Source organism: Moschus berezovskii, chromosome 3 (assembly GCF_049115385.1).
Source record: "Moschus berezovskii isolate FMDL1 chromosome 3, NW_MosBer_1.0, whole genome shotgun sequence".
In the NCBI taxonomy this organism is placed as follows: domain Eukaryota; kingdom Metazoa; phylum Chordata; class Mammalia; order Artiodactyla; family Moschidae; genus Moschus; species Moschus berezovskii.
Window position 1 is genome coordinate 78,269,854 of NC_142462.1, and position 20,734 is coordinate 78,290,587.

The 20,734-nt window shown below is 34.4% G+C and overlaps 1 protein-coding gene across 1 annotated transcript in view; it reads left to right on the top strand.

The window, feature by feature from the left end:
- The window catches only part of SKAP2 (src kinase associated phosphoprotein 2), a 175,115-nt gene that overhangs the window by 8,903 nt on the left and 145,478 nt on the right, over positions 1-20,734 (top strand). Inside the window, exons 2-4 of the mRNA XM_055420987.2 lie at positions 584-689; positions 1,295-1,320; positions 8,995-9,102. Of these exons, the coding sequence (XP_055276962.1) occupies positions 584-689; positions 1,295-1,320; positions 8,995-9,102 (240 nt within the window). The remainder of the gene's footprint in view (positions 1-583; positions 690-1,294; positions 1,321-8,994; positions 9,103-20,734) is intronic.

The following is a 20,734-nucleotide window of genomic DNA, read 5'->3' on the forward strand; positions in this document are numbered from 1 at the left end:
GCCAGAATGGGTGGGGCAGGTAGGAAAGAGGAGGGTCTGATTTGGAAATCTTGGCTAGAATAAGGGATTTTTTTTTTCCTTTAAAGTGATTAAGCATGACATATGACTGAAAATTGATTACACTGGGAAAAGCAGACTTTGCCAGAGACATTAGCTTTTATTGATATAATATTGTGAATGACCTGTTCGTACAGGAACTTACAAAATACTATAAAATGATAGTAACATATGCATGTAAACTCTGTGCTTGCTTTTATACAAGAGAATTTGTTTATGGGGCACCATAGTTTATTAAAACTTGCATGTTTCTTCCTGATTTAATGATGCCAAACATTCAAATAGCATTCGCTGTGCTAAGCATAAGTAGAACATACACATTTTATTAGCTAAGTGGTGAATAGATTTGTCCAATTTAGTGTTTGAAGCATACTCCAACTGTTATGCTTTGGATTGATAAATAACTGTAACAAATTGTACAGATATTAACACTTATGGGTAGAAACAATCATTATCCTATTTGTCTTCACAAAAAAATGATTCTTTCCTATAATTTGTGTCCTTTTTCTTATATTTCATGGTTTAGATGTTGAGACATTTGTAGCAGACATACTGAGAGGGGAAAATTTATCCAAGAAAGCAAAGGAAAAGAGAGACTCCCTTGTTAAGAAGATAAAAGATGTAAAGTCTATGTAAGTCACTTACTTGCCTTTTATTACTTATTTCTTACTTAGAAGAAATATAATTAACATTTTAATGAAGGACTGATAATTGTGGAATTAAATTTTTTAGATTCTAATCTAATTGAAGTATTTTAAAGGACAAACTATATTTCTACTGTAATAATTTTTAAAAACAGACATGCTTATCATAATACCCTTTTTTGTGAAGGCTCTTGATTATCTATTTTTCTAAGTATTTTTGCAAAATCCAACTGTTCATTTTGATTACTTGAGAAAATATTTGCTTTCACTGATAAGGCTTAGGTAGGTTGAGAATTTTAACATGAATATGGAAAATACCTCCAGATACTCAAATGAATAAATGTAATTTAAGTTGTACATATTAACAATATATTCTAATTTTACTACTGTAACTTGAGTCTTTAAAAATATCTTTAGTATAAATTCGTTAGCCTTTTGGAATTACCATTTCAAGATAGGAAGTAGTTTTTTTCTCTAAATATATATTCATAGTATAGATTTTTAAATAGATTTGAATTATTGCCACTGATTAGATCTTGTTTTGATTTGTTAACATTTATTTTAAAATATAATGTTCTTGCTTTCTTTTACAGTTATCTTCAGGAATCTCAAGACAAAGGTAAATTTTCAAGTTTTGTTAAACCTGTCAATTTTTTTTCCCTTGCAGAGATTTTCAATAGGAAAATCTGACACATTGCTGAAATTTGATAGTTGGAATCAAAATTTAAATTTCCATGTTGTATACCTAGACTTTCAAGATGAGAGTGCTAGCTCCCCCTGCTGAGAATAAAACTAAAAAGCTTATCTAGAATCTACCCTGCACAGTCTTTTGATACAGAAATCTGTTTAACATTTTTTGGTTTTGTGGTTCTTAGAGTTCACTGTGGCAGAAATTTGTTAAGAAAGGTATATACCTGTGGTTATACATGGAAGACTTTGGGAGGCAGAGGGAAGATACCAACCCAACACCATTTAATCCTGTAGAGATTACTTTATAGTGGTGATGGGAGCAGGAGGGCCTATGGCTGAGTGCTCATAGGTGGCATTTCTAAAGAATAATTGTTTTGAAAACTATCAATTTTTGTTTGAGAACATAAAATCTGTTTCACATGCTAGTTTTTATTATTCTTGTGTTTCTTTTGAGATGAATAAATGTATGCAATAGACATTTTCAAAGAAGGTAATTGAGTTTCCTTTTTTGGAAATATGTGAGGGTGCTGGTAAACTGATTGTCTTCCTTAAGATTTGAGAGACAGCTGCTGAGTGTACTGAAAACCATGTTTAGAAAGACGTAGGATGTCTCTACCTTTGACGTCTTCAGTTCTGTAAGAGAAACTTGGTATGGCCCTTACTTCCATGATGCTAATACATGGGTCATGACCTGAAGCCTGTGGATGCTGGTATGAGGGTCAAAACATGAGGTCAGTTAACTATGTGGAGCTAGGCTCTGGGTTTGGGAGGAGCAGTGTGGCATCTTCTAACTGGGGTTAGTTAGCGGATATCACAGAGTAACTCATATCTCTTCTAACTGATAAGTGAGAGAGTAATGACAGTTTCAATAAACCAAGTACTTAAGCAGACAAACCTAAAATCAAACAGTTAAAAGGAAGCCACAGTTTCTTTTCACATTGTCATCAAGACTGTTGTGATTGGAGGAAATATGAGTTTTTTTCCATGTTAAATTTTTAGACACTATTAAATAAAGGGAAGAGCAGGAAACTTCTCCTGTCCACAAATGCCTACTTATTTGTACTCTACAACGAATCCTAAACTGTGGGTTTAATCATGTTGCATTTTGCTTAGTTGAATATAGAAATAATGCATTTATACATTTTAATTATGACAACTTTTATACAAAGCACTGTTTATAGGGGAATATTGCATATCAGATTCTGCCTTTTTTAAAACACACATTTTGTTCTAGTAACTATTGGACTCTCATTGTGACTTCATTATTTGTACATTAAACATTTTTAAGCTAAGAAAATGTGAGAGTATAAAGTCATTGCAGAATTATATATGATTGAATAATGGGGTAGGAATTTTCCCTTTGGTATTCTGGTTTAGGACTTGTTCAGGTGTGTAGATATTAAAATTACATTACTGAGATACATTCTTTGTCTCTAAAGAGAATGGAGGTTTATATAGTATTTGATAAAAATTGAAAAATGAGCCTAGAATACGGGTTCAAATAACACAGAATTCAGAGATTCCCCATAATCATTTTCCTCTGAATAAGTCATTGGTAGTTCAATACTGCTGTATTGAGTTAACTAATCACCAAGAGTGCCTGCTCAAAAGTAAGCCTGTGGATAAATTAGATCTATACCTTGGAGAAATATGAGAAGCTAAGTAATTTTATGCCATTCTACCCTTAAAGTATAATTCAGCTGTTCTTAAAAGACTACTCGTGTCGTTTGTTAGAAATATAAAAGGGATGTTAGTACAGGCTTAGTTGTTGAATAAGCAGTTGTTCAAAATACATCTTTTTTAAAAAATAATAATTTATTAATAGATCTCTATATTGAATAAATTTAGTTCATCTAAGTATGTTTTGATAATGCTGCTTTTCTTCTTTTTCCTTACATTTTATTCTTGGGGTTTTTGGATTGTCTTTATCCAAGGAGACCTGGGCAGAATTCCTTTTGGCTGTTTCCTCTCTCTCAGGTCAATATGGGGTCACAGTGAAGTGACCAGAGGCTGTTTTCCTCCTTTTTTACCTTTATACTCCTATTTCTTTCATGTACTGTTTTTCACATGATGGTTAAGTACCATTTTAATAATACTGGGGAAAAAAAGGACCTGGAAGAGCGTTCTTAATTAAAGTGAATTAATTCACATTTATTTATCTTGAATAAATGATTTGTGACTTTCTGTAATGTACATAGATGTCTGTCATCCTTCCTTGCTTTCCTCTCACACCTCTTATAACATTTAGATATTGTACATGACATAACTATCTAACCATAGTTTTTTACTCTTCATTGCAATATAGCCTCGTAATATAAAGTATACTCCTAAAAATAGACTTTATGCCCTAGAATTATATTAATTTTAGAGTTGTGATTGTTTTAGAATTTGTTCTCTGTCACATGACAAGGTCATACCACTCTTAAATGTGACTTGAAATATATTACTACTTGAGTAAACAGTGTTGTTGACTGAGTATAAAATAGAATTTTCTAATACATATTAGGTATATAATAAAAAAGTTTTACTTGTAGTTGTATTTTGTCCTTATATCAGGCTTGTTTTACTCCAGTGATGATTTTGGTATTATTATTTTCTTTACAGAGTGATTAAGATAATGTGAAGATAGCTATGCATGGCACATAGTGTTCAATATTATATTAATGTGTATTCTCAGATTCAACTTCATTATCAAGAAGATTCAGTAAATCTTGATTTATAATTCAATCTTTAAATAAATTTTAAGGAAACCATAAATTACTAAAAGAAGGGCATGTATTATTAACATGAGACAAATATTTTCAAGAGAATATTTTTCAAATATTCATGTCTACAGCTTAAAAAATGTGAATATATTGTTTTCAATTCCCTTTAGATGTCATAGCTAAAAATTCATTTTCTCCTTTAAAATATTTTTCCTTAAATTAAAACTATTTAGTGGACTTTGTCCAAAAAGTCCATTGATGTTGAATATGAATAGATTTACTGAGAAAGCAACTTTCTTTGACCTCATTGGTATTATTAAATTTATTAATAGACTAAACTGCTCTTTTGAGTAACAAGGCAGTTAGGTAAGAAGGGACCCATTTTAGTTGGTTCTGATGGAATCCTTGAGAACAGCAAAAAAGTAATTTTGGATCATGTTAAATGTCCTTACTTCTACCCTTCCTAACATAATGTATGTTCTGTTGAAAGTTAGCTCCCCAGTGAAATCTGCAGAAATAATTTGCAGCTCCTCTACCCCATCTCTGACCTTATACAAATGTGTTAAGCATATTTGAGTTTGGTAACCTATAGCGGTATAAGTGCATTTCAAAGGTAGTGCTTGAGGAATGGTATCTTTCCTTTAAAACTGCCTCATATTTGCATGCTATAAATTAGCCCTTGTGTGGTAGGAGAGTTGTGGAGTGAATCTTACTTGTGGTGAATCAAATCTTCCAAATTTTCAAGAATTTAACTACAGATTCCCTTAAGAAGTGACAAGTTAAATGCTTATTTATGTCTATTTAGCTGTGTATTATTACTTGAGAAATTGTTTTGGAGACATGAACTAAGTAGAAAATTAGAAATTAATATTTTTCATTCAAGTAATTTCTCCCACTGAGTTTGTCTTTTATTTTCTATGAAAGGGAATGGTTATCATCTGAATTTTAGATATGTTATTTAGTTTAATGTTTACCTGATTACATCTAAAATAGGACTGTATTTGCTAAAACAAGCTGTAGATTGGTTAAATCACCTTTCGTGGTAGGAGAGATCATGACTGTTCATGGGCTTTTATCTCCAGGCATTTAGGAAAAGGTTAATTGATCATGGAGCTATATTAAAAAGAAGGGATAACAGTGATTTGAAACCAACTATTAAAAATTTAGAAATGTTTTTCAAAGAAATACGTTGCTGTGGTACCGTTAATCCTTGATTTTGCTGTGTTGTTTAACTCGCCAATGAAATTATAGGATGAGAAGTCTTGGATCATTGTCTTTTAGATTGTTAACTTTGTATCGTTAATTAAACTTTTGAAAGTTGTGGGATAAATCAAATGCTTTTCTAGGGAAACAAGAAACAGTATTAATGAGCAACAACCCTATAATTATCCTTCTGAGTACATAACAGGGACACATTCATGTCTTTTCTTTGCGCAATAACTTTTACAAAGAAGTATTTTTAAACTGATCATTAATTTTATGACCATAGAAATGAGATGCAAAATTTATGCTGTTGTCATTGGCACAGGCTCAAGGCACCACTGACATTATGTGTGATTGTAATAGAATGGCTGCCAACTAATGATTCTGTAGACATTTCATTTGAGCAAGCTTTTCTTTTAGATGTCTGATTAGCTGTAATGCTTTCAATTATGTCTGTAAATTGTATTGGATACGTTTACCTGATGCTCATTGTTGCTTTGGAGTTCAGTTTTCTCTTACACAAACACAAGTTGAACATTTTCCTTTTAATTTATCGAAGTCTTTGTAGGTATAGCTGCAAGTACTCAGCCCCTGGGGAGAAAAAATTGCTTTGTACTACTCAACAGCGACCTCTGTGTTCAATTAAGGCCCGTTATAATATAGCTGTTCTTTGTTGAGTTGAAAAAAAAAATTAGAGAGTCAGGGAAAAGGGGTAAATCATCGCTGTAACCACAGTAACATGAAGACCATTTTGAAAAATGATGTATTTTTTCAACTGCATGCAAGTTAAAAAGGGAATAACCCTGTACAGATACCACAGAGGTTCATCTTCTTTACTTTCTGAATTAAATTCAAGGAAAGCTTAAACAAGGGGGGAAGGGGTCTGGAAGGGAAGAAATAAGGCCAGTAACAGTATGTAATGTATTTTTGTCTTCAGTTCAGTTCAGTTCAGTTCAGTTGCTCAGTCGTGTCCGACTGTCCGCGACAGCATGAATCACAGCATGCCAGGCCTCCCTGTCCATCACCAACTCCCGGAGTTCACTCAAACTCATGTCCACAGAGTCGGTGATGCCATCCAGCCATCTCATTCTCCGTCGTCCCCTTCTCCTCCCGCCCCCAACCTTTCCCAGCATCAGAGTCTTTTCCAGTGAGTCAACTCGTCGCATGAGGTGGCCAAAGTACTGCAGCTTTAGCATCAGTCCTTCCAATGAACACCCAGGATTGATCTCCTTTAGAATGGACTGGTTGGATCTCCTTGCAGTACAAGGGACTCTCAAGAGTCTTCTCCAACACCACAGTTCAAATGCATCAAATCTTCGGCGATTTTTGTCTTAGATAAATATAAATATAAATGTCATAGTAATTAAAAAAACCAACCTATGAAATGAACTGCAGTTCTCAGAATGGGAAAGTTGAAGATAACTTCACTTTACAATCCAAAAACTGTTCTTTTTTTAAAAAAAATAAAAACACAAAAACAAAAATAAAACCCACAGAGGTCTTTAAAATGTTAGTGACTAATTTATGTAGAATGTTCTTCCTTTATATTAAATATTATTGTATTTATAGCTTTAATAGTGGTCTTTTTGCTGTGTATGTGTATATACATGGATATATACACAAAATATACAATGGATATTATCCAAGGATAATAAACTAATTCTGATTTTTTAAAACTTAAATTTTTTTTTTATGTTTATTTCCACATAGAATTTAATAGATTTAAGCCTGAGCATCTGAATCTTTAAAAAGATTCTTTCCATGAATCATTAACTTTATTGTCATATTTATATATTCTTAATAGTGTAATGTGCTAACTGTTAAGTTATGGTGATATGGTTGAAATGTCCTAATACTTTTTTTCACAGCAAGATTTATAGTTTATGATATGAAATACCTTAGAAAATTTATAACATAAAAATTCTTTGTTAGGAATAGAAGGATATGCTAACAATCTTGAACAGTTGAGAATTTTGTGATCTTTACAACTGTGTATTCGATGAGCTATCATTTCACATTCAAACATATTTTTACTAGAATTTTATGAGGTTCTATCTTACCTCATATTTTAAATCAGACTACTCTTCATTCCATAAGAGAAATATTAGAAAGGATCACTGAATGATCTGAGAAATACTTTGATTATCTTTAAAGAAAGAAAAATTAAGATCTGAAGAAGGAGCAGTATTTGTACATGTTTCTTGGAATTTTAATTGGGAAAGAAGCATCACCATGAATGGTGCACATAATGGTGTTATTAGTAAGGACAATAAGGTAGTCATCTCTATAGTCTGCTCTTATTGTCTTGGTGGGAGATGTCCTTATCTTTACTTTCAGGGTAGGGATGATAAATGTTGATAAAATGTCAGAATTTTAATAAAATAGATATGAATATTTATTTTTATTATTTTGAAAGTATTGTCTTGAAAGAGGCTATTTTCTCTACCAAAATATGGTGAAAGTAGGGTGCAACTCATCAGAAGGATGTCAGAGAATACAGACATCATTTTGGAGAGCCCAGTAGCTTTAATCTGGATCTGCCCAGCAACTGTGACCTAAAAAGTGTTACTGGAGGCACTCGAGGGTTCCTCCAGAGATTTTTCACTATAGTTTTTAGGTAATACCTGAGGTGGCTGATTTTCTCTTAAATTTCTAACAAGTAGCTTGAATTGTTTACAAATCATTGATATGGTATTAAGCATACCTTTTTCTTTCTTGTTGAATATGGATGAAGAATGAGTGATTAGGTATGGCTAGTATATAGTAAATGTTTGAATCACTCTTTAAAAAAATGATTCTAAATGAGTATCTGGAAAAACCTAAGCCACAAGATTTTATTGTGGAGATTAAATGACTTCACCCAATCAGCCTAAGGTTTGGAAATCATCTAGAAGCCTAGCTAGAATATAAAAAAATAGCATATCACTAATGAAAAATGAAAAGTGTCTAGTTTGTAAATCACCTTGTCTGAATTTAAAAGGTTTATATGGATTTTAAAGCAGTTTTTCTATAAAAGATTCCTGCTCTTAAAAATACAACTGAGTATCTTTAATCTGTTCAAATGTAATTGTGTGATTTTTACTGAAAATGTAAAATGTTCATATGGCTTTTATTTATCAATTTCTCATGATCATTTTTCCAGTTATTGAGTAGGTATATGGAATTAACTAGAAATATTTTTTTGTGTGCTTGCCATGATTTTTTGGGTTGCTGTTATTGTTATTTTGGTTTTGTTTTGGATACACACCATGTTTTAACCTGATTCTAGTATTTTATATTCATCTTTATAGAGATCATAATAATTTTGTAACTTGTATCCTTTTGTAACAGAAAGAAGCAGTTGTATACTGACTTTTAAAAACTATTACTTTTATCTAAATTACAACAGATATACATTAAAATAGGATCTGTTTTTACCTAGTTCAAAAAGTTTTCTTTGTTCTTCTATGAAAGTGACTGAATTTAATAGTGCAATTTACCTCTTTGACAAAGTAACACTTTTTAAAGATGGCTAAATTATAAAAGACTTTTCTCTGATTCTTTTCTGTTTGTTTTTTTTGAATAGTATTTTTAAATTTACTTTTTATTTTATACTGGGGTGTAGTTGATTTACAATGTTATGTTAGTTTCAGGTGTACAGCAGAGTGGTTCAGTTATAATGTGCATCCATTCTTTTATCTCTGATTCTTTTGTAGGTGATGCAGAAGATGGAGAAGAATATGATGACCCTTTTGCTGGGCCTCCAGACACTATTTCATTAGCCTCAGAAAGATATGATAAAGATGATGAAGCTCCCTCTGATGGTATGTTACATTTTCCCATAGAATATACCTCTTGACACTCTTAACACAGAACAATGCAATATGTAAAGGTGGTGATATTTTCAGAAAGCAGATAAACACAGAAGCTTCAGTTAACTTACCTTTACCAGAACCTTTTAAGGAACAGAAGAGCTCTCTCTAGTGGTTTTCCTAAGTATGTAGTTCCTTCTAGAAAATTTTCTTTACTTGAATTTTGAGGAGGAGAGTGCTTGTATCTTGTATCATCATGTAAATATTATTAGTATACTTGTTGGTTAATTTAATATTATCAGATTCTTGCTTAATTTTATTGGGCTGCTTAGTGGCTTGCTGTATTATTTATTTTATAAATAATGAAAAAGATTTTTGATCTCTTTTTTCCTGAAAACTTCATACAAAATGAGTTCATAAAATATTAAATTAATTATTCCTACATTGCCTTCTCTCATCAAGTTTTCATCAAATGCTTCTTTTATATACATTTTCATTTTTCTAATTATCATCTAAAAATATCCCATATTATACAGTAATATTATAGTATTTTGTATTAATTGAAATGGTAATGGAACAAAATAGAAAGCCCAGAGATAAACCCACGCTCCTATGGACACCTTGTCTTCGACAAAGGAGGCAAGAATATAAAATGGAGAAAAGACAGTCTCTTTAACAAGTGGTGCTGGGAAAACTGGTCAGCCACTTGTAAAAGAATGAAACTAGAACACTTCCTAACACCATACACCAAAATAAACTCAAAATGGATTAAAGATCTAAATGTAAGACCAGAAACTATAAAACTCCTAGAGGAGAACGTAGGCAAAACACTCTCCGACATAAATCACAGCAGGATCCTCCAAGACCCACCTCCCAGAATATTGGAAATAAAAGCAAAAATAAACAAATGGGACCTAATTAAAATCAAAAGCTTCTGCACAGCAAAGGAAACTCTAAGCAAGGTGAGAAGACAACCTTCAGAATGGGAGACAATAATAGCAAATGAAGCAACTGATAAAGGATTAATCTCCAAATTATACAAGCAGCTCCTGCAGCTTAATTCCAGAAAACTAAGTGACCCAATCAAAAAATGGGCCAAAGAACTAAACAGACATTTCTCCAAAGAAGACATAAAGATGGCTAATAAACACATGAAAAAATGCTCAACATCCCTCATCATCAGAGAAATGCAAATCAAAACCACAATGAGATACCATTTCACACCAGTCAGAATGGCTGCTCTCCAAAAGTCTACATGCAATAAGTGCTGGAGAGGGTGTGGAGAGAAGGGAACCCTCTTACACTGTTGGTGGGAATGCAAACTAGTACAGCCACTATGGAGAACAGTGTGGAGATTCCTCAGAAAACTGGAAATAGAACTGCCATATGATCCAGCCATCGCACTCCTGGGCATACACACCGAGGAAACCAGAATTGAAAGAGACACATGTACTCCAATGTTCATTGCAGCACTGTTTATAATAGCCAGGACATGGAAGCAACCTAGATGTCCATCTGCAGATGAATGGATAAGAAAGCTTTGGTACATATACACAATGGAGTATTTCTCAGCCATCAAAAAGAATGCATTTGAATCAGTTTTAATGAGGTGGATGAAATTGGAGCCAATTATACAGAGTGAAGTAAGCCAGAAAGAAGAACATCAATACCGTATATTAACGCATATATATGGAATTTAGAAAAATGGTAACCTGAACCCTGTATAAGAGACTGCAAAAGAGACATAGGCATTTAGAACAGTCTTTGGGACTCTGTGGGAGAGGGTGAAGGTGGAATGATTGGAGAGAATGGAATTGTAGCATGTATATTATCATAAGTGACCAGTCCAGGTTCGACGCATAAATTTTCCTCTGTTCAAAAAAAATAAATAAATAAATAAAAATACTGATTTAATTGGTAAAAAAAAAAGAAATGGTAATAAAATTGATTCTTTATCTCTTAGTAATTTTTAAAAACTTCCAAAATTATGAAACTTGTTTTTACTGTAGCATGTACTTTGTTGTACCACCCAGTTGAGTGCATCTGAACTATAGAGACCTATGAGGGTGATATATAGTTACAAATTAAGAATGCATATTGATAAATTAGCCATGCATATTAATTTGTGGCACTCAAAGTTTCACATAGACATAGAAATGAATAATGCCTTCTGCCACTATATGATGATCAAACTGTGCAGTTCCATCTCTAAATACAATTGCTGAATGAAAATATGCTTCCTGCAACAGAGCACTCCACATTTTATGTTATCCAGATTATTCCCTTTGGAAACATAAATTGCTTTTATGAGGTATAAAATTATGTCTATTGCAGAACAGGGATAAGTCAAGTACATGCATAAGTGATAAACATTCTAACCACTGATTCAGAACAACACAATCTTTTTTTTTATATTCAGAACTTTGTACAATGTGTAGCAACAATAATCATATCCATTTTGTGTCGAATTTTACATTTTGGCAAACATTTAATATCTGTTTTTAAAAGGAAAGAATTTCTTTCTCTTATAGGTTCTATTTTTTTTAATGCATATTTCTGTTCAGTTACACTTAGTATATGAAACAGAGCATCATCCTTTCTAACGTATCTTCAAAAACATTTCTACTAGAAAATGTTTTATCATTGATGAAGTAATATTTTCAGGCAAAACAATGAATTATTGTTTGAGTTGAACTATTTTTCAGACACATTACAATGGTTTATTTTGCTTGTCTGTAAAATGTTAGTATACAGAAATGAGTTTGTATGTATACATATATGAAGAATATCTTATGAAAAAAAATATACATACATACAAATATATTCATAGAATATATATGCTTAGGCTTTCTCAAAATAGCATAAATATTTTGATGTACAAGAGAGCATTATGTACCTTCTTGAAAAAATAACAACATTAGAAATCCAACAATTAAATATCTGTGAGAGCCAGTGATTTGTTAGGAAAAGTGAATTGCTATTGTATAGTGCATTTACATGATTATTTTTTTATGGGTAAATAATTTATCATATATTTGTTTTCATGACCAGATATACAGGAAATATATTAATAGCACAAGAAGATTTATTGTTAAAGCATTGTCAATATTTGAATATTGTTTAATAAATTATATTTATGTGTAACATTTAAATTTTAGCTTTTAAATATTGCATTTTCATCAGTGTTTATATAAGCAATTCCTAGATTGAAATTTTAACTTCTAGTATTATTCATTTTTGGTATCTAAACAGTGCTATTTTTGATAACTTTATATTTTCTCCTAAGAATGTTATAAATTAATTTTAAAACTACTACTTGAACTTTTAATTTCCACTCTAAAATATTATCTAATCATATTAGTTTTTTCTCCCTGCAACTTAGATTTTATATGTGTTCTCTTTCCTTTGCTGAATGATTTTCCTTCATTGTGTGACCTTAGTCTAATGATATATTAATTATAAAATGATAATGCATTTAACAATAAGTGTAACTAAATTAGCATGGGTCACCAAAAGGCCTTTTGTCAAATCAGATTGTTGTTTTGTCCTTTTGACTTTTACCTTATGGTAGGCACTAAACAAAGTATCTCAACTTTGATGGATTATAAATTCCAAACATGATGTGTATTTTTCATAATGCTAATGTAATTTTCAAGGTACTGAAAAGGTCAGACCTGCACATCTCTGTGCATTCTGTCTTTTCCTTTAATATTTCTTTTTCTCTGTTTCTCTGGTTCAAAAGTTCACTCAGTTCCCAAATGGCTACCTAATTTTCCAGTTATTCCCTCAAGCCACATGTGTTTTGGTTTCTTTATGGTTTATTAGGTACTGTAGGAAAGTAGCATAAGTTATATCTTCTAATGAAATTCAAGCACACTTCAGTGATGCTTCGACTTGATTGCTGGTAGCAATTAAATCACAGCCAAGGAGAATAATGCATATTCTCACAAGGTCCAGACGCCCTATAGAAATTGAAAGGGAATGAAAACAGAAAACAAAAACAAAGTCTTCAAACCCTGCCAGACACAGTTTCCAGCCTGCCTTTTTTTTTTTATTGGCCAACTGCCTGATTGATAGCAAAATCATAACTTGCTGCATGCTAACAGGCAGAGTTCACTTGTAGGTTATTGTGAACTGATAAAGGGTTAGATGGAGTTTTGATTTTCGCATTGGACCTTGGTACACTAGATTAATGGAATTTCAATGAGTGACTAGAGTAGCCACAGCTTTGTCAGAGAAACAAATGGAGATTCTATAGTCATGTCTACTCATTAATACTAGTTGCCTGAAAGGTGTGCTGCTTCTCTATACAAAAGAGTTGATATAATTGATTTTCGAATGGTTCTTTGAAAAAAAGTACCTTATTGATGAGCAGAATTGTAACGTAAATGGTGACAGATTTTCGTAAAGCTTGTAGCTTAACAATATTGTACTTTGTAATTTTTCTTCTCTCTCTTTAGAAAAACTTTTTATTTTTTGAGGGAAATACATTTCATAAATGATTTCTTGACTGCTGTTAGTTTCATTTTGATTTGATAACCCATAAAAATTGTGTTTATTAGAAATTTCATTTTATTGACTTTATGCTCTTATTTTTTTCTGAAAAACTTAAATCATAATGGTTTCTAGGCTTTTGTAGGTCACTGTTAGTTTAATGCTATCATATGGCTGGATATATTGAAGTGTAAATAGAAATGATGCATGTCAGTAATCATATAAAATTAGAGATAATGAAACTTAAGACCTTGAAGAATATCCCTTATCATACATGTTAAAATGTTTGTTTAGGCACTAAGATAGTAGACGCAGGGTAGCTTTTAGATTCCATATAATGTCTTGGGTTTCTATTTTTCTATTCTGAAACCATTTTTCATTCATTTCCATTATTTGTGAAAGAAAGCTTCTAACTGTGTAGCGTGGAAAGTCCCTAAGGTAAGGTGAAAGGATTCAGTGAGCTAGAAGACATGTATTGGCTCGCCCATCGATGTTAGGTCGAAGAATCCCAGTGGACATTTGTTACAAATCTGATTCAGTCCTAGACCATAATCACTTTGTGGATAGAATCTGGAACCTCTAGGGCATGCATATAGAAAGAGACAAAAATGAAGCTTAAGATAGAAAGTAGTCATTCATTGTCCCGATATTTTCTTAACTAAAAATTCCCAAGTCATAGAGGTTATTAAAAACTGTGGACACTCCAAGAGCATAGGTTTGTATGAAAAAATACTTGTTTAGGTATGGAACTAAAAAGTTTGGGATTAAGAAAAAAGGCTATGCTGTTTTGATCATCATTTATAATAGTAGAATATATTTTCTCATTTTTTGGTATAGTTTTCTTTAAGAAAAATCAGTATATGAAAATTTGAATTTATAAAACATATGAATCATTTATTCCAAAGGATTACTTTGATTATCTCTGTGATGCCTATAAATAATGAACTCTCATAATGCATCTACAGCCAGCTTAGATATATACACTTCCATGTGTACAATCTAGATTTAATGTGTCAGTTTTTACACATTATACACCATCTTTTGAGGAAGATTTTTTTTTTTTAATGTAAAGTTTAGGTGTAGCACTAGTCAGGTCTTATAAAAGCCAAGCAATAGATGTGTTATTTTTCTCTGTGTTCCAGTAGAATGTAAGTAATCTTTAAAACCAGGAAAAGCAAGGTTCTTTTCTATGGCCAAGAAGCCTGTGGGATCCTGTCCAACCAGGGATGGAATCCATACCCCCTTCAGTGGGAGTGCAGTTTTAACCACAGGACCACAACGAAGTCCAAGTTTCTTTCAGTAACTGGCCATTTAGGGTAAATGTTTTCCAACTACAGTGTCATGTGGTTTTTGATAATAAAAATCATAGTATGTAATTTAATCTAAATTTTGAGAATTTAGATTAATTGGCAACTTACACATTTCTTTGTATACATAACTGATTGTTGCACTTGTGTTTTTGTTTTTATTTTTTACTTTTTTTTTTACAATTAATTTATCTGTTTTTGACTGTGCTGAGTTTTCATTGCTGTTCTCTTGTTGTGGAGCATGGGCTCTCGGGCATGAATGCTTCAGGAGTTGTGGCATGTGGGCTCAGGAGTTGTAATTCCTGGGCTCTAGAGCACAGGCTCAATAGCTGTGGCCAGTGGGCTTAGCTGCTCCTTGGCATGTGGGATCTTCCTGAATTAAACTCATGTCTCCTGCACTGTCAGGTGGATTCTTTGCCACTGAGCCACCAGAGAAACCCTGGGGGTTCTTTTAATATACCATTTGCTAGCTTGTGTTATAGTAGTATAAGAATAATGATTATTTTAGTCCTTCTGTAATATGTATAGTCTAGCTTCAAGTACTTTGGTAGAAGTGAGGGGTTATAGTTTGGGGAAATGATAAAAAGTAGAAAACATATTTTTACACTCAATATTGTGTGTTTGGAGATATAAAGTATTGTTGTTCAGTCACTCAGTTGTATCTGACTCTTTGTGACCTCATGGACTGTAGCATGCTAGGCTACCCTGTCCTTTACCATCTCCTGGAGCTTGCTCAAATTCATGTCCAATGAGTCAGTGATGCCACACAACTATCTCATCTTCTGTCATCCTCTTCTCCTCTTGTCTTTAATCTTTCCCAGTATCAGGGTCTTTTCCAATGAGTCAGCTCTTCACATCAGGTGGGCAAAGTATTGGAGCTTCAGCTTTGGCATCAGTTCTTTCAATGAATATTCAGGACTGATTTCCTTTAGGATTGACTGGTTGGATCTCCTTGCAGTCCAAGGGACTCTCAAGAGTCTTCTCCACACCACAGTTCAAAAGCATCAGTGATTCAGCACTCAGTCTTCTTTATGGTCCAACTCTCACATCCATACATAGCTACTGGAAAAACCATAGCTTTGACTATACAGACCTTTGTTGGCAAAGTGATGTCTCTGATTTTTCGTATCCTGTCTAGGTTTGTCATAGCTTTTCTGCCAAGGAGCAAGTGTCTTTTACTTTCATGGCTGCAGTCACCATCTGCACTGATTCTGGAACCCAAGAAAATAAAGTCTGTCACTCTTTGCATTGTTTCCCCGTCTATTTGCCATGAAGTGATGGAACCGGCTGCCATGATCTTTGTTTTTTGAATATTGAGTTTTAAGCCAGTTTTTTCACTTTCCGCTTTTACCTTCATCAAGAGGCTCTTTGGTTCCTCTTCACTTTCTGCTGTAAGGGTGATGTGGTGTCATCTGCATATCTGAAGTTATTGATATTTCTCCTGGCAATCTTGGTTCTGGCTTGCCTGGCATTTCCCATGATGTACTCTGCATATAACTTAAATAAACGGGGTGACAATATACAGCCTTGATATACTTCTTTCCGAATTTTGAACCAGTCCATTGTTCCATGTCTGGTTCTAACTGTTGCTTCTTGAACTGCCTAGAGGTTTTGCAGGAGGCAGATAAGGTTGCCTGGTATTCCCAGCTCTTTAAGAATTTTCCCCAGTTTGTTGTGATCCACACAGTCAAAGGCTTTAGCATAGTCAGTGAAACAGAAGTCAGTGTTCTTCTGAAATTCTCTTGCTTTTTCTGTGATCCAAAAGGCGTTAGCAATTTGATCTCTGGTTCCTCTGCCTTTTCTAAATCCAGTTTGAACATCTGGGAGTTCTCGGTTCACACACTGTTGAAGCTTAGCTTGGAGAATTTTGAGCATTACTTTGCCAGCACATGAAATGAGTGCAATTGTATGGTAGTTTGAACATTCTTTGGCACTACCCTTCTTTGGAATTGTAATGAAAACTGACCTTTTCCAGTCCTGTGGCCACTGCTGAATTTTCCAAATTTGCTGGCATATTGAGTGCAGCACTATAACAGCATCATCTTTTGGGATTTGAATATATTAGGTATACACAGATGTAAAATATTTTTATGATACAAAGACATATATGAATAAAATAAAAACAGAACCATTGAGAACATCTTTTTAATTTTTATGACATTGAATGAGAAAATACATCGTTATAAAACAAAGTAGGCAAATAAGACTATAATAAAGTGGGCCATTTAAGAAATATTGCAGAAGTAATAAAACTCAACATTATAAAAAAGTATGCATCTTTAGTTCAGTATATTAGTGGTTATGTACACAATTCATGAAGAAAGGAATAGGAAACCTTGGCGGGACAATGGGGAATTCAAAGAGGAAGAAAATAAAGTTCTATTTTCAAAAGACTTCTAATCTAGTTAGAAGAAGAAGATATCCACCTAAAAGGCAATCAGCAATGTAAGTTCTAACAAGTCAGTCAGTTCAGTCACTCAGTCATGTCTGATTCTTTGTGACTCCCATGGACTGCAGCACGCCAGGCTTCCCTGTCCATCACCAACTCCTGAAGCTTGCTCAAACTCATGTCATTCAAGTTGGTGATGCCATCCAACCATCTCATCCTCTGTCATTCCCTTTTCCTCCTGTCTTCAAACTTTCCCAGCGTCAGGGTCTTTCTTTTCCAATGAGTCAGTTCTTTGCATCAGGTGGCCAAAATATTGGAGTTTCAGCTTCAGCATCAGTCCTTCCAAGGAATGTTCAGGACTGATTCTTTTTGGGATTGACTGGTTTGATCTTGCAGTTCAAGGGATTCTCAAGAGTCTTCTCCAACACCACAGTTCAAAAGCATCAATTCTTCGGTGCCCAGCTTTCTTTTATAGTCCAACTCTCAGACCCATACATGACTACTGGAAAAACCATAGCTTTGATTAGATGGACGTTTGTTGGCAAAGTAATGTCTCTGCTTTTTAATATGCTGCATTGGTTATAGCTTTCGTCCAAGGAGGACCTCCCTGGTGGCTCAGATGGTAAAGCGTCTGCCTACAATGCGAGAGACCCGGGTTCCATCCCTGGGTCAGGAAGATCCTCTGGAGGAGGAAATGGCAACCCACTCCAGTACTGTTGCCTGGAAAATCCCATGGATGGAGGAGCATGGTAGGCTACAGTCCACGTGGTCGCAAAGAGTCAGACACGACTGAGCCACTCTACTGGGTAGCCTTTCCTTTCTCCAGGGGATCGTCCCAACCCAGGGATAAAACCCAGGTCTCCCACATTGCAGGCAGATTCTTTACCAGCCAAGCCATAAGGGAAGCCCAAGAATACTGGAGTGGGTAGCCTATCCCTTCTCCAGGGGATATTTCACTCACTTCTTCACTTTCTTCCAAGGAGCAAGCATCTTTTAATTTCATGGCTGCAGTCACTATCTGCAGTGATTTTGGAGCAACTAAAAATAAAGTCTTTCACTGTTTCCATTGTTTCTCCATCTATTTGCCATGAAGTGATGGGACCAGATGCCATGATCTTTTCAAATGTTTAGTTTTAAGCCAACTTTTACAGTCTCCTCTTTCACTTTCATCAAGAGGCTCTTTAGTTCTTCTTCGCTTTCTGCCATAAGGGTGGTGTCATCTGCGTGTCTGAGTTTATTGATATTTCTCCCAGCAGTCTTATTCCAGCTTGTGCTTTGTCCAGCCTGGCATTTTGCATGATGTACTCTGTATATAAGTTAAATAAACTTGGTGACAATATACAGCCTTGGCATACTCCTTTCCCAATTTGGAACCAGTCTGTTGTTCCATGTCCGGTTCTAACTGTTGCTTCTTGTCCTGCATACAGATTTCTCAGGAGGCAGGTAAGGTGGTCTAATATTCCCATCTCTTTAAGAATCTTTAAGTTCTAACAAGGCAGATTCCAAAAGTGGTAACTAGTATGTGTTAAAATATCTATTTGATCTGGTCTATACCAGGGCAAATAATTGGCTTTATTGATTTTCTTCCCTTATTTGTTGATTGAATCTGTTATATATTTTGGCATCATGTTGAATAAAACAAAACATAAACTTTATGCCTTTATTTAGAGAGGTTGTGGAGTCAATTGTAAACTGAGGACTTTTTTTTCTCTTTTAAGTGAGCTTTACATGGTTCCTGAAGTTTACTAGAGAGAAAGTGGGAGAGCAGAGTAGAAGTCCAAAAACCAGGTTTTCGTACTGACTGATAGTAATTTTGTTGTCAAGATGAAGTCACTCAGCCTCTTTGGCTTTTTATTTTCTGAGTTGTGAAATGAAGAGTTTGGACTAGGTGATTATTTAGACGTTCCCTGAATCTCCAAATGCTTTCGTCCACATTTCAGAATTAGTAAATGTAATGGTGGCACAGAGATGATTTCCTTGAGGAGGTAATATTCAGAAGTGATGTTGAATAGGAAGGAGTGGAGGTGGGAGTGGAGAGCAAATGGTGGGCAGTAAAAGCTGAATAACAAATTAAGGAATTCACCTTTGATAGTCCAAAATAAAGAGAGGCCTGAAGCAATAGACTGATGTAATGAGTGCATATTTGAGGGAAATTGTCCTGGCAGTTAATTGTTGGATGAATTAAGGCAAAGAGACCATCTCATGGAGGTAGCAAGCTAAATGCTTTGCTATTGGATTGGCCAAAAAGTTCGTTTGGGTTTTTCTGTAAGCTGTTAATGTTATTTTCAACCGTGACAGCGTCTCTGTGAGGTAGATATTATCACTGTTTGACCACGGAGGAAACTCGGATAAATTAAGTGAAGGTCACATAAGTGGCAGAACTGAAATTTGAATTCATGTCTGACTCGAAGAACCAGGCTCTACTCTCAAAACCACTGTATTTTGCCTCTTCTCCTACTAAAATACTGTTGCTCTTGGTTCAGAGGATGTTGATAAGAGCCAAGATTAGTGTAATAGACATTGCATTGAAAAGAAAGGGTTTCTCTTAACCCCTTCCTACCCAAACAACAGACTGCTGACCAACTGCAACAGTGTCACCTGGGAGCTTGTTAGAAATGCTCAATCTCTGTCCCCACCAATACCTACTGAATCTGAATTAGCATTTAAACAAGAGCCCCAGGTACCGTGAAAGTTTGAGAAGCTCTCTTCTAATTGCATTGATTACATTGGCCTTTGTGTCTGGAAAGAAAGGTGAGCCATTGTACTTGGGCTGAATATGCAGATGAATAGTAGGCATGGAACCAAACAATCCCTAGAAGTAGGTAAAAATATTCTTTACTTCTGCACTCTTCTGTGGTACCTGAACTCACTGTACAGGGCCCCTTCCCAACACTCCTGTCTGTGGGTAGTTGTCTCATTTCTGAATCTGTTTCCCTCTCAAATCAAACTCTCAATTAAGTACATTGAAAAGGTTCTGATAAATTACCCCCAGGAATGTTTGCATGTTAATAGAGGAATAGCTTAACCCAGGGGAGGTCAGTTCCCACTCACAGATCTTTCGATATCAGCACTCGGCTGTGGTAAAGATATTTTTGGCTATTGCAGAATACTGTATCTTAAAAGATTTAGGCACATGCCAGACTTATCTTCCTTGGTATATGTATGTATTTGAATTTGGTCTGCAGTCTTTGTTTGGTGGAAGTCGCAATGTACAGCTGCCTGTTTTCAGTCATGTCTCCTGTTTGCAACCTGTCCCAAAGTGTGAATTAATAATATTTCAACATTGAAAAGCAAAGGTTAAGACCATAGATTGACCCACTTGATTTTAGGGGAAGGCGTTCTAGCCTGGCACAGAATTCCAAAGAGAGCTCCCTTCCTCTGAGACAGATTCATTAGAGGTGACTGTGCTGGTGGTTGGGGTAGCATCTTTAGGAAGGAAAAGGGATTAAACCAT